This window comes from Ctenocephalides felis, unplaced genomic scaffold (genome assembly GCF_003426905.1).
Source record: "Ctenocephalides felis isolate EL2017-DRISC unplaced genomic scaffold, ASM342690v1 CF-g0.4_SCAFFOLD_00845, whole genome shotgun sequence".
In the NCBI taxonomy this organism is placed as follows: domain Eukaryota; kingdom Metazoa; phylum Arthropoda; class Insecta; order Siphonaptera; family Pulicidae; genus Ctenocephalides; species Ctenocephalides felis.
This window is the reverse complement of record NW_020536999.1, coordinates 54,392,352-54,407,902: the sequence shown is the minus strand read 5'-3', so window position 1 is coordinate 54,407,902 and position 15,551 is coordinate 54,392,352. Positions and strand designations below refer to the sequence as shown.

At 30.2% G+C, this 15,551-nt stretch overlaps 2 protein-coding genes and 1 pseudogene across 4 annotated transcripts; 1 reads left to right on the top strand and 2 right to left on the bottom strand.

The window, feature by feature from the left end:
* Positions 1-2,216: 2,216 nt before the first annotated feature.
* Positions 2,217-3,053, bottom strand: LOC113385779 (annotated as a pseudogene).
* A 282-nt stretch (positions 3,054-3,335) lies between these two features.
* On the top strand, positions 3,336-7,526 carry LOC113385768 (insulin-like receptor). The gene is made up of 6 exons (XM_026623609.1): positions 3,336-3,380; positions 4,575-4,777; positions 4,869-5,012; positions 5,092-5,189; positions 5,267-5,403; positions 5,502-7,526. Exons 1-6 carry the CDS (start codon positions 3,336-3,338, stop codon positions 7,524-7,526), a joined length of 2,652 nt encoding a protein of 883 aa, XP_026479394.1.
* Positions 7,527-8,179: 653 nt separating this feature from the next.
* On the bottom strand, positions 8,180-14,615 carry LOC113363226 (bifunctional coenzyme A synthase-like). Of its 3 annotated transcripts, none has more exons than XM_026605710.1 (9): positions 14,260-14,615; positions 13,606-13,805; positions 10,430-10,808; positions 10,210-10,358; positions 9,799-9,996; positions 9,464-9,718; positions 9,206-9,391; positions 8,335-8,481; positions 8,180-8,258 (listed from the first exon to the last, which is right to left on the bottom strand). In XM_026605710.1, exons 2-9 carry the CDS (start codon positions 13,783-13,785, stop codon positions 8,211-8,213), a joined length of 1,542 nt encoding a protein of 513 aa, XP_026461495.1. In that variant the 5' UTR covers positions 13,786-13,805; positions 14,260-14,615; the 3' UTR covers positions 8,180-8,210. The 3 variants fall into 3 exon arrangements, with proteins under 3 accessions (XP_026461495.1, XP_026461496.1, XP_026461494.1); XM_026605711.1 differs by lacking the exon at positions 14,260-14,615 and adding an exon at positions 14,102-14,211; XM_026605709.1 differs by lacking the exon at positions 14,260-14,615 and adding an exon at positions 14,079-14,147.
* Between the last annotated feature and the right edge of the window lie 936 nt (positions 14,616-15,551).

The window sequence follows — 15,551 nt, the reverse complement described above, 5'->3', positions numbered from 1 at the left end:
GTGACGCACTTAAAACCCAATCGCTCGATCGAATCAATTTATTGACCTCAAGTAACATTTTTGAAATATAATTGAATCATCGCAGCTTTGGTGTCACTTGCAGAGTTCTCAGGGTTCATCATTGTAAAACCGATTCATTGATGGCTCGAATCATTTACCAACGGGCTGCAGACTTACGTGCACATGCACCTAGCCATCTAGATAAAACTAATCAAAGTCGATGTAAAAAATGTTTAACTATGTGATACATTTCTTTATAATTATAATTGTAATTGATGTCCGTTCCGAGCGTTTGTGCGACAACATCGACGCGCGGAATACGCCAAACAGTCTGTTCGCTCTAAGAAATTGTACAGCCGTCCTAGGGTATCTTCAGATCGTGTTGATGGACAACGCGACTTCTGCAGACTTTAAACATCACGTGTACCCAGACCTGGTGGAAGTCACTCATTTTGTGCTGCTGTACCGAGTTAAAGGCCTGACCAGCCTTGCCGAGATGTTTCCGAACCTGCAGGTGATCAGAGGCCAGAAGCTGCTTGCCAACTACGCTCTTATCATCTACGAAATGCCCGACATGATTGAGGTATCTTAAGATAAAATCCTATCTAATTAATAACAATTGATAACTATATCTAACACCTTCTGCAAAACATAAATGCACAATTTAACGCACATACCATTTATGATCAGGTTGTTTTAATATTTTACTACTTAACATAATTTCATCAATATTTTGAAATCGTTTGAGTGGTTAAAAAACTAATAATCATGCTAATTAATAATCTCAGCACATTAACGTTTGCAATTTCATAATAGTGATATCATTATAAGAGTGAAGTAGTTAATCTAATTTTATCGCCGAAAGGTTCTCCGTTCAATTGAGTTATTAAAGTCGTAATTGATTCTCACTTGTGAGTAATCGATTTGAAAACTGCTGGATATATATATATATATATATATATATATATATATATCTTCTTATAAATAAAAATGAATAGCAAAATGTGTTGGTAAGCGCATAACTCAACAACGCCTGGACCAATTTGGCCAATTCTTTTTTTAAAATGTTCGTTGAAGTCCAAGGATGGTTCTTACGGCGAAAAAATCGAATAATTGCCCGGAAAACCCTAAGAACAGCCCTTTTCTTTTTCACATACAAATGTTTTCTAACTAAAACGTAGAATCAATTTGAACTTAAATTTTTTTATAAAGCATAAATAAATAAGGAGAATTAGAGAACTTATAGAGGTAAACTGGTATAATTGAACTATGTATCTTGTGTCACCATTTAGCATACACCTATCCCCCGTTTTGCACGATTTCGATCTTACACGGTTTTTGGAAATAATCTTTTTTCACTAAATTTATTAATTTTGCATTTACGTGAAATTATTATTTATTAATTTTGCATTTACGTTTGGATTTTTGAAAAATTTAATATCCACGTGATATTTCGTAATTTTTTGCCAAACTCCCCTCCCCTTAAAAACCTCACGTGATTAATGGACGCCCCCTTACACGGTTTTTTATAGAATCTATCTTCCGTGTAAAACGGGGAATACCTGTTTTTTAAATATATCACACCAGGAAAAACACAAAACAAAATATTAAACCACATCAAAAAAACAAAACAATAAAATAAAATATTTAAAACCAGAAAATTATGAAGTTGCTACATGGCTAATAAACTCTGTGAAGGCTATAATAAATATTAACGTTATTAAAAAAATATTCAATTATAAAAATTATCATAAACAAGCAAACGCATAAGACGCGGTATTTTTAGAAGTAATTATGCTATTTAGTATTTTATTATTAAATAGTTTTTATATAAAAAATCTTTTAAAATACCGCTTAAAACAATATCAATATTAACAAATAGAAAATCGTCACAATATATTTGTCATAAAACAGATTTTTAACGCTATTTTTTTCAATTTTAAAAAGCACTTTTTTATCTGATTTATAAATTATTAATCTGTATTATGACAAATATATTGTGACGATTTTCTATTTGTTAATATTAATATATTGTCTACTATAGTAAACTATATTGTCTACTATAGTAAAAGGTTTTGTAAAGGTGCAAGTGGCATACAACATTACCAATACCAATATACATAAAATTTTATTTAATAAAATATTTACATTTTAACATGTAGTACAAGTGATAATTTCTCTCATGATATTTAGGTTTCTATTGACTAGTACGTAATTTATGCATCATCTATGTCGAATAAATCGCAAACACCTTCGTTGCTGTCCAAAGAAAATAGGTAGTCACTTCTGTTGGGTGGTGGGCTCAAATTCATTAAAGAAGGCGCGTCGGTATCAATAATTAATTCCTCAGCATTAAATTCCGAGTCCTCAACGAAAAATACTTCTGCCTCCATTTTTGTTTCAGTTTGCTCTGCTTTAACACCATCACTTTTAATTGCGGTTCCATTATGTTGTTCTGCAGAGACTTCATTTTCTGAAGCTTCATCGTCCATAAGTTTTTCGGAAGTCAAAAGTAGTGCAGAAACAGGTTCGGTTCCGGCTAATACATGTACTATATTATCATCTCCTTGTTCAACATAACCTGCAAAATGAGCATTAACAATGGCGTCATTACCTCCCTGCAGCACGATAACCGTTGAATCGTCAAACAATTGTAGTATGTCTTTTGCAGTGACATAAATATATGGTATATTTTCATTGCATTCCAAAATGTTCATAACACTATCTATGGCCCATCTTACTTGCGCATCGAGTTGTTTTTCAAGTTCTTCAAGTTGACTAATTTCATTTTTTAACTCACTTGACCTTTCTGCAGCCTCTGCAGATGCAGAGCCTGGTCCTTTCCATATAACAAAATTAGTTAGTTTTTCGATCAGACCTACTCCTTCTAAAACACTTGTTATATCGTATATTCTTCTCATCTTGCGAACTTTTAATACATCCGCGGCCAATTTTAAGTCTAAAACTCTACCCTGTGCATTTTGTAATAACGAAGCAAAACGAACAGCCAATTGTCTGAGTGATGTATTGTACCTTGATTTACTTTCAGACATTTTACTTGATATATAAAAATATTTAATTTGATAAGTTCAAACTACGTCCACAACGCTTCTATTTCCAAATAAAATTTGACAGGGCATTTAAATAAATTGGTAGACTTGAAGTTTGATATGTGCAAAGATTCGACCTAATCAAAAAGAATTGTGATTTAGCACTTTTTTACCGTTTATTTCAAAAATAAAGTACTCGCTTTTTATAAAACATATTAAAAACTAATCATTGCAATTTCTTTTTGATATTATACGCATTATGTCTATTATTACAACATTATTACAATGTTGTTATTATTATTACAACAAACTTCAGATTCAGCCTATCATGTTAATAGAATGTTTATTCAGACCATAGATAAAAGAAGAGAAGACCATGATAAATAAAAAAAAATGAATGCGCGTAAGGTTAACACGCGATTGAAGTAAAACTTTTTTGCTATTGTACAAGATGGCATTTAAGTTAAAAATAAATACATATGGTAACACTCGTGACGTACACATTTAGTCAACCGTTACACATATAATAATAAATTATAAATTATATATTTATAATAGCATTAAAAATATTTATAGTATTTGAAAACAATTTTAAAATTAAAGTCATACTTCAAATATAACATGGTCGGTTTGTCATTGTAATTAGCATTCAGGACTTGAACCTTCATTAGAGAAATGAAGTAATTGCATTTAGGACTTAAACCTTTATTAGAGAAATGAAGTATTAATGAATTCTATAATATTCTTTCACGCAGTGGATTATGTTAAACGACGCCTAAAAAAATATTGTTTTCACAATCTCACTTATCATGAATTTCACTCATGTTTTTTTTTACTATTTCGCTGATCTCATTCTCTGAGCAGCTGTGATATCTGTTTTGCCTATAAAAATATTTTCCATTTTAATAACTTAAAAAAATTATAGAAACTACGTATAATATAGAAATTATTAAAAAAAAACTTACGTCACGTCAAATCTTACACGTCAGATTTTTTATTTGCTTTATTATTTTCACCATAATGGTTTACTGAAGACGGGATAAAATATTCTTCCAATCCAGCCATTTTTTTTTCAAATCAAGCAGACAATTAAAGCATAATCATACTCACGCGACACGACGACCAATCACAATTGACCGTATAGAAATGATATCATCGACAGCGAATGACGAATCATTGGCACTCGACTCGAGCGTAACGCTCTTCCGTTGCATTTTCACAGATTTACCCCCTAGTCGCCTCTAAAGAAGTTTTACTTCAAAAATCAACAATTAATTATGAAAAACCTAACCAAATAATACCAACTGAATGCAGTTTTTAAATTTACAAAATTGGTTTATGATTTTTGGTACAAATGTGAACGAAAAATGTTTCACTTTTCTTAATAAATAATAATAAACTTTTACTTCAGAAAGTGAATTAAATAAATTTAACATTTCGAAAAACAATATCTCTGCTGCTAAATTTTCAACAAATATATAGTTTTATATATTTAATAATTTATATTTTCAATTGCTCATTTAGATTGGTCTACCAGGTCTTTATTCAATCCAGCATGGCGCAGTCCGAGCTGAACGAAATCCTAAGCTCTGCTATGTCAATACTATTTTATGGAAAAACATTACTGCAACGGGTAGTAACTTTTTCTTGAACAATCAATTGCCTAATGAATGTTCATTAATTGAAAATTGTAATAGCTGCACCAATAATAATTGTTGGACTAAAGAGTAAGTGGTATTGTTCATATCTTTTTTCTATTGCCAAAAATTATTTGCCGATCGATGTAACGTTTAAAAAAATTCAAGTTTTGAATTGCAGCAAATGCCAAAAATTTGCTGTTTACCACCCCGAATGTGACGAACAATGTTTAGGAGCCTGTACTGGACCAGGACCTGCTCAGTGCAATGTCTGCAGAACATTGCGCAATGGAAGTATATGCGTAGATAGATGCCCGCCGGAGAGGTAAGAAAGGTAGACGACTTCTGATATGTATAAATAAATTAACTTCTTTATAAAATAAAAGTACTGATGTTTTCATTAGATTAGTTTTTCTGGATACTATGCGATGTTCAAATCCGGCAAAATGTGTGAATGATAAAGTAATTTACGAAAACTCTTGCTTATTAGAATGTCCGGCAGGTTTGTTCCTAATCAGTTGTACGTTTAGCAGTCTTTGTCTATTTTTTTTTTTCTAAGTCTTATTATATGTTTTAAAGGATTTATGAACTCCAGTGGCATTTGCATAAAATGCCCTAAGCAGAAATGCCCTAATGTGTGTCGAGGTGCTATAATAACATCCATCTCTGATGCGCAACATTTTAAAGGATGTACGATCGTAAACGGGAGTTTGCAGGTATCCAAAAATATCATATATTTTAGTTGAAAATGTAGATATAGCACTTCTAAAGTAATAAATATAAATATGCAAAGCAAACTATTAATTTTTTTTAGATACGGTTATCAGAAGCCATTGATATTACTCAAGACTTGCTACACAACTTGAGTGAGATAGAAGAAATAATTGGTATCTTAAAAGTGTATAGATCATTTTCATTAAAATCACTTCATTTTTTTACTAATTTGAAAGTTATACATGGAAATGAAGAATTAGATTCCAACAAATATTCTCTGATGGTATTTGAAAATCAAAATTTACAAAACCTTTTTAATGTGACCAGTCTCCGCATAGAAAAGGGTTCTATTTTGTTCAACAACAACCCATACTTGTGCCTATCAGAAATAGAAAAATTCCAGCAATATACAAACTTAACAAAACTATCATTAAAAGATTCTTTTCCTAGCTGGAATGGATACAAAGCTAACTGTAACTTTGTAAAAATCAAAACCTTTGCAGGAAATGTATTCACCACAAATGCTACTATTTACTGGGAGAACTATAAAAACGTTAGTTCTAATGGATATATGATATATTATATAAAAGCTCCCGAAAAAAATGTGAGAATTTATTATGGTATGGATACATGTCTGGAAAACTCCTGGAACGGTACTCAGTTTAAAGAGAAGACTCAAAGTCAATATTTAAAATATACTTTGACTGATCTTAACGCTTTCACACAATATGCATTCTATGTTCGATCATATGATTTAGAAAGTCCTGTTCTAAATTTCCATCAAGAAGTTCAATCTAACCTAGAGTATTTTAAAACTTTGACTGATCAACCATCTGGTGTTGAAAGAATTAGGACTGTAAGCAAAAACTCAAGTTCTATAACTATAACATGGTTTCCACCTTCAACACCAAATGGTATCCTAAGTCATTACAAGTTATATGTATTTCATCATCCTGATGAAAATGATTTTCTAGACCCAAGGAATTATTGTAAAGAACCAATGGAGGATATAGAAACTAATCCCGAACTGGAAATGATCCAATCAGCACCAGCACAACAGTCATGTTTTTGTCCTGATGACGAACCATTATTAAGTATTGATCAAGATGAAAGTGATATTTGCATTGAAGGAGCAGAAACGCATCACAGTTGTTCCCAAATGAAATACTCAAGTAATAGAGTCCGTAGAGCATTAGCACCACATGTTAGAGTTAAAGAATTTCCAGATGTTATAGTTGATGGATATTACGAAGTTACAACTATAAATTTCAGTGCAGAATTGACTCAGTATACCGTCAATCATCTAAGGTATTACGGGTTATACACATTACAACTAGCGGCTTGCAACATAAACGAAAAAAATTATGAGGTGTGCAGCCCAATAGAGCATTTTACAGACCGTGCAGGAAAATACATCAGAGCAGATGACATATTGGATTTCCGAGTCGAAACCAGAAATAATGAAGTCTTTTTGAAATGGTCAGAACCTGAAAAACCAAATGGTGTGATTATTACTTATTTTATAGAATATGGTAAATATGAATGGGAAAAGGCTCCATTTATGACAAAATGTGTCACCAGACTTCATCATGCTATGAATAACTACACCCATACATTACTTCTAGAAGATGGAACTTATAAGACTCGTGTGAAAGCCCAATCTCTAGCAGGAGACGGTCGATATACCAACATGGTCGAATTTAATGTGACGAAAATCGAAATACAGTTTCCAAATACGGGTATAGTGCTATTGTATTGTGCTCCAGGCATTGCTTTAATGGCTGTTTTAATTTACTGTTTGAATAAACACAATTGTTTTTGCACGCCTTATGCAAAATCATCTTGCTTTAAGAAAAAACAGTCAACTTGTTCTAAAATGCGCAATGATTCTTGGAATGATTCTCATGGTGAAGAACAAGATATGCGCCGTCAAATTTTGATTGATGAAATTACTAATCAATTATTCGATGACACTGCTCCTAATTTAGGTTTGATAAAGAGAGATTTTAATGTTAGATATTTTCATAGTCGCCCAGATATAGATGATACAGTGCAAATTAAACCAAATACATTTCTAACCAGCGCCTCTATAGAAGCACATGCCTGCGCTAATGAATACCAATGAGTTGTAAAAAATACACTGTGATAAAATACTAAACATGATTAAAAGATTTTAAGAAACTATATATCCAATCTAAGTGTTGCCTCTATACTATTGTTAGTATATGTAACCAAATCTAACATGCTCAGAAACTTCTAAATACAAAATTAATCGCAAAATTCACCTAAATCACCTAGATTACCTAAAAAAAAAATTCATCATTTAATCACATCTACAAAGAGTTCAGGTTAGTATTGGAATAGACTATTTCAATAATATGAAATTTTGTATTATTTGACTGTTTTATAAATATTATTATCCAACATGTATGATTAATAAATATATATAGCATCTGGTACAACAGTTGTACAAAATTAATAAAGTTTTATATAAACACTATGTGTACGTTTAACAATATTTGCCATAATCCATTTTTATAAAATTCTTGCATTTGAAAAATGTTATATTTTTGCACTTTGAATAAATGTGCACAATTTATAAAAAATTGTTTTGTCAAGGCAAGTTTAATATCATAAAGTTATATATAATATCTTGATATCTTTGCAGTTACAAATTTAACTTATTTCAGAAGGTATAAAAATATATTTAAGCAAATTTGCATCATAATAAAAAATCACATAAAATATATACAAATTTAACAATTATAATACCTTTACCACATATTAAAAATTGCTCTTTTGTCTAATGTTATAACTTGGACAACTTTTTCTGTAAGAGTGACCATGCTTTCTCAACCTGCAACAAAATAAATAGATTATTTTTATTTGTAAGAAAACTTTAGGTATCCATTTGAACAGATAATTAAACATACTTGTGTTTGTGTGTAATCCCTACTCCAATATGTACAAAAAACAACATTAGATTTTGATACAAATTCATTGTTATCAGGTTGTGCCGAAATCCTTGCAATAGCATCTGCTTCACTCAATTTGTTTCTATCTTGAAGTCTCTTGATAGCCTAGAAATAGAGTTACTATTTTTATATATACAGGCAACCTCTGTATAACATAGTACTTCTAGAACACGGTTTGAAAATTGAGACAATCCTCCTTATAACATAACAAGGTATAGTTTCAAGGTACGAGTTTGCTATAAAACGGTTGATCAAAGCAATATAAGCAATGTAGTAAAACTAATGAACAGCAAATTTCATCTAATCTAGAGTTATTAAAATTGCCAAACAATATCTCAATAAATGTGATGAAACTAGTGCAAAAGATAACTCTTTTGAGATTTTTTATTCGAGCATTTCTTTTTGCTAAAAGCTTGCAATCGTATACATAAATTTTATTGCAAAAAATAGAGCATGAAATGACACAGACCAGAAAAATTTTCAGAGTATGGAGATATCTTGAAAAACCAATCGAGTTGTATTGCAATTACTTGTTAGTTATAATGAAAAAAGATTGATTAATTAATTTAATGTGTGTTACTTCTTAAGAAAATTTAATAAATATAATAATATTTATTATCAAATGGTAATTTGTAGTATGTTTTTTTAAATCCTTGGATCGTAATTTCTTTTTTTGTACTAGTTGTTTATCCCGTATTACACGGATTTGCTTTACAGTTGTTTGGCATGTAACTACCCTGTTATACATGGGCTACTTGTATAAGTATATATGTATATATATATATATATATATATATATATATATATATATTAGTAATTTAAAACTAACTTCTTTCTCTGATATGATGCAAGACCATATCTCGTGAAATTCATTCTCCCAACCAGCTTGTAATAACACAGCAGCTTCAACCACAATTATTTCAGATTCCATTTCATAACTCATATTTGAAATTGCCTCTCTCAATTCAGTTCTCAGAACTGGCCACACAATTGAATTTAGTGTATTGAGTTTGTTCTAAAATTGAACATTGTTATCAACAATTGAAAGTTATTTCTTTATTATTTGGATTTATGAGATTATACAAACCTTGTCAGCAAATACAATAGCACCAAGCTTTTTTCTATCAATATTGTCTTTCTCATCAAATATTTCACAACCAAATTCTTGTTTTAATAAATAGTGGCATTTTTGACCTGGTTCATATAAATCATGTGCCAAGGTATCGCAGTTTATGTAACCAGCTCCCAGTTTACGAAGTCTCTGACAAACAGAAGATTTTCCAGAAGCTATACCTCCACAAAATCCTATGAGATATGGCTTTTTTGGTAGTAGTGGATTATCCTAATAATATTGAAACTATATAGGAAATAATCATAATACGTCCTAAACCAAACTAAATATAAAATAAGTATTTTGAATACCTTAGGTTCTTTAAGTCTTGTACCTAGTAAATTCATTCTCTGATTACTGCTGGAAAGTTTATGTTCTTTTCCCTCTCCATTGTCAAATCCTTCCACAAGATCAATACAATGTATTTTTAAATGACACAGACCATTCTCCAATCTTACATCGTTCACTTTAAGACCACCTTTTAAAGTTTCTGAACTTACTACTATTAGCTAAAAAGATATAAATATGCAATTTTCAATAATTTCATATATAATGGGCTGTTTTTTTCCATATTGATATATTATGCTTAAACTATAAACAAATTGCATCTAATTATAGCAAGTTATCAATGTATTTTGTATCAAGTCATAAATTTAGAAGCCAACACCATTTACTTTGAGAAAAAAAATGAAGCAAATGTTCAACATACTTTTTATTATTACCTGCATATCAGGATCAGTTTTTGTGGGACCAAACGGATCATTTATTGACACAATTTGATACATTAAAGTGCTATCTACATCCTGCATGAATTCTTGGACATCAGACATTCTTTTAGAGCTAGGCTGAATTAGTTCATAAAGAGTTTTTGCTTCAAAACAAAATAAATCATTGACAGAAAATAAAAACACTAAATTATCTTAAAAATAAAACTACACTTACATTTTAGCATATTATTTTCAGTAACTCCCACAACAACCCTTTTATTAGCTCGTAAGATGGCCTCAGAAAGTAGTATCTTATGTCCTACATGCAATCTATCAAATGTGCCCCCAAGAACAACATTGTTATGCATTACTGGTTCTACTGCTGAATCGCAAAGTTCATTAAAACCTTGAGCAATTTCTGTTTTGTCATGTAGAACAATTACTGGTACATCTTTTATCAAGCAATTAGAAAGAAAGTCTTTGGTTTCAGTTTTGGTAAAGGCATTATCAAACATAACAACTTCCACAGGTTTTTGAAGTTCAATGTTAGCTTCTGGATATTTCAGTGATGAGATGAGTATCCTTACATCGATGTTTCCACAATGTTTAACTGCCTAGAAAATATAGATTTATTTATATGTTATAGCAAAGGAGCAAATGTTATTGAAAGTAGCTTATTCTATGTAAAGTAATACAGCAAAATAGAATCATTCTGAACAACAAATATATTCTGAGTTCAAAAATTATTTATAGTATGTAATGTGTTAATAACTAAACATCCACTTTTACTATTTATTAAATATTGGATGCTATAATAAATCTGTTTACGCATATTATGTGTAAAATATGATACATTACTGATTGATGAAATACTGCTTATAAATATACTGTGCTCACAGAGTGAGTATAACAAGAAGGTGATTCCGACACATTTGTATTTCTGCATCCTAGATAGAGATGAGCATTTAATTATGTAAATATTGTTTTATTTACATAATTACTATTTCATGTTTACTATCTTTGAACTATTGAATGCTATTATAAATCTGTTCACACACCCTACATGTAAAATATGATACAGTGATAGTATTGCTTGAAGTAATTTTTCTAATACCTGTGAATATACTGTGCTCACAGCACGGGTCTACTAAGGAGGTAATTTCGATACATTTCGGTATCCAAGATAAAGATGAACATATAATGTTTTATTTACCTGATTACTATTTCATGTCTACTGTTTTCTAACTATTGAATGCAATTAAAAATCTGTTTATACACCTCATGTGTAAAATATGATACATTACTGATCGATAACATTGCTTGAAGTAATTTTTCTAATACCTGTGAATATACTGTGCTCACAGCACGGGTCTACTAAGGAGGTAATTTCGATACATTTCGGTATCCAGATGAACATATAATGTTTTATTTACCTGATTACTATTTTATGTCTACTATTTTGGAACTATTGAAGGCTATTACAAATCTGTTTACACACCTTATGTGCAAAATATGATACATTACTGATTGATAATATTGCTTGAAGTAATTTTTCTACTACCTGTGAATATACTGTGCTCACAGCACGAGTATAATAAGGAGGAGATTTCAATACATTTGTGTTTCGGTATCCAGGATAAAGATGAACATATAATGTTCTATTTACCTGAATACTATTTCATGTCTACTGTTTTGAAACTACTGAATGCAATTACAAATCTGTTTAACACTAGAAAGACGGACGAATTGAGTATACCTACATTGCCTGAAAACAGTCAAAATGACTGCGTTGTGAAAAAAATAAATAATGCGTTTAGAAATTTGTTTAAAATTATTTTTTATTATTTCATGTACTATTTACATTTATACAAATTATCTATGAGTGCTAAAAATAAAAAAAATAGTTCATCTGAAAAAAAAATTCATTATATTTACAATTCATGCAAATATAATTTGAGATCTTTTTATGATACATTTTCCGCAAACATGTTTGTTGCAACTTTGACACGTATTATTAGTTTTATTATTATTACAAAGTCTTATTTGGCAAAATTTTCTTTTATTACTATTGGTATTTGCAAGATGTCTATGGGTCATCATTTTCCTTTGATTTTTTTTGTGTTGATGTCGTGTAGTCCGCGGAAAGCTGTTCTGCCAATTCAAACAAAAACTGTTCTCTAAGGATTTGTTTTCTTTGGATTTTTATTCCTGTCGCTTCTTTGTAAAGAATCCAGGCATTTATCGCAGCCAAATCCAAAATATTGAAAAATATTTGCAGGGGTCATCTACTGGATTGGAACTGGATTTCACGGTATATTTTCTTTACCTTTGATCTGCCATGTCTTCTTTGCTGACCATAAATAAGTCAATTTCAATTTTTTTGCCTCATAGGCTCCACGAGCATATAAAATTCCAATAAATGCACGTATTTCCGGTAACGATTTGTCTAATCGTACCCCAAAATTCGACTGCCTTCTTCTTCTGTGCACTGTTTTATGTGTTTGATGATATAATTATCTATTATCAACAAAAATGCACTGACAAGATCACCTGTAATAATATTCTTTTTTGCATAGCTTGTTGGCCCTTTCACACCCTTGAAAACACAATTAGATGATGACCTTCCTGGAGTACCACATTCGGCAATTTTTGTCCATACAGTACCATCGACAGCTGTTTCCGTTTCTTGAATTCTTTCATCAGTTTCTGAGCCTTTTAGCACCCTCCTGCATACACTGATGGCACTTTCATTTTCATCAATAGTGATCACCTTCATCGCTACCCTCAGAATCAGATGATTCACGTGGAATATAATCCGATTCATCTTCAGATTATTGTGCCCAATTTTCTGCATTTGATTCTATGTCGGAACACTCTTCACTTATGTTTGTAAGCTTTTGCAATAATTCACTTCTCTTCGACATTTTATTTATAAGTTCTAAAAAGTCAACTGAACGACGCGTTATACTGAAGTTACTACGTGAAAAAGACCGGTCTAATGTCAATACTTACCAAAATTCGGTTATTTTTATATAACAAATGCATTATCGCCAATTGGAGATGAATGCACGCGAGATAACGATTTGCAATAAAATAACAAAGTCGTTTGTAATGTAAAATTTCTATAGCAGTCAAAATGACTGTTTTCCGTCCATGCAGGCATAACATGTAAGAATATTGAAAATAAAAGTGAGATAAGGCAAATAATACGATTTATCTACGCATTTATATGTTGTATAAAAAGTCACAAAATTTCACGAAGCTGCGACTTCAAATTCATAGTTATTTTTATGTTTGAAAATGGAAAACAGTCAAAATGACTGCGTCCGTCTTTCTAGTGTTAAACACCTTATGTGCAAAATATGATACATTACTGATTGATAATATTGCTTGAAGTAATTTTTCTACTACCTGTGAATATACTGTGCTCACAGCACGAGTATAATAAGGAGGAGATTTCAATACATTTGTGTTTCGGTATCCAGGATAAAGATGAACATATAACGTTTTATTTACATGATGCCTTGCTGCAGATAACACTTGTGATAGCCTCGATAAATTGGTAATAACTAATAAGCCTGTCCTAGCCATTTAACAGAGTATTCTTTGGACTGAAAATATTAGAAATATGTAAGAAATAATGTATCAAATAGGGCATTAAATGATTGTAAGGCAAATACATTCGTACAATACGACTCAATAATTGACAGTGTCTTTTTTAATTTGATGTGCTCATAGAATTTCATATATTACATCAATATACTATAATCATATATATTATCTAAATTTTAAATCATTTTGAATTGCTAATAATTGAAATAATATATCAGACATAAGAAAAATCCAGTGTTGATTCTTTAGAAATAAACAATAGTTTTTCAAACCTTTGATGTTATATTATACTAACAGTTTTTACAGGACTTTATTTGCAACAATGACATTACAAAAACGTTGGCTAAAGTTTAATTTATCTTGATAAATAAATATCGTATAATTGTCAATAATAATAGAAATTCGTGACGCCCTCTATAGCGATCTTATCCAATTCTTAAACTCAATACTCACTCCATGTTTTTAGAAATCGTGCCAGAAGCTACCATAGTTTTCTTTGACTCGTATTTATACAAATTCCTTCGGACGTTGCACAAGTCGCATTCGTGATGTAGGAATAATTTTGATTAACCGATTGATTTTGATTTTGTTAATTAATTATGAATTTATAAATTTATATTCTGAGTGTAATTACTTTCATGGTTATGTTTGCATAGAATTTTGTGTTAAATTGTTACTTTTGTCGGTTGTGGATTGTGTCAGTTGCAAATTGTAAAGTGAAACATGGCTACACACAGCGAGGTCGGGGTAGCCGATTTTGTCCTTTTGGACGAAATTACTATTGAAAAATTTATGGCTAATTTGAAACTAAGGTAATTATATAGTAATAAAAATCTATGCTTATTTATAAACTATATTTTACTATACATGATAAAATATTATGCGGCCTTTGAGAGGTTAGTTTATAAACAAAGTTTGACGTTTCAATGTCAGTCCCTTTGAAAAAATGCGTTTTTTTAAAACTGATTTAATTTTTTTAATGGTGTTTTTTAATTATGTTTTGTCAATGACTCATGTTGTTTAACAATGAAATTTATGAGAAAAATGCCGTCATAACATGAAGTCATATATTGTATACTTGAATTTTATTTATATTTTTTATTTCTGCATAAGCAAGAACTCAAGAGAAGTATTTTTACTCTATATATGTATATATAAACATACACACATGTATATGACAACTATAGTTTGGGAGAATGTACAAATATCGAATTATTTAGATATTCTTGTTTACAGTTCTTCATATTTGCCGGTTTTTGCAAAATCAACAAAGAAATGTTTTGCAAAGTAATTTTTAAATACAATACAATGTATATTTAAGTAAATTGCAGCAATAATCGACTCAATAACTGTTGACTTATGTATATTTATTCGTATTAAGAAATATTTAAAATCAATATTTTATAACCCTGTTTATTTATAATATTTTTTTATAATTATGTTTGAAATCTTTCATTTAGTACTTTCAATTAGCACTTAAGCAATTAGCAATTATTTAATTACTAAAACTTCAATTTATATTAGATGTTCAAATTTGGTTTGTAACATTTCAATATAAATGAACTCATTCATTCCATTATCTAATCTATAATATAATATATTTCACAAGTTAAAACTAATGATAAAAGTGATAAAAAACTTATTCTCTCGATTCTTGAATTGATAATAATCCTTGATTACATACATATAGGCTTATACCAGATATCGCAATAATTTGAAATATAACTTTGTTAAAAGTTATTTTT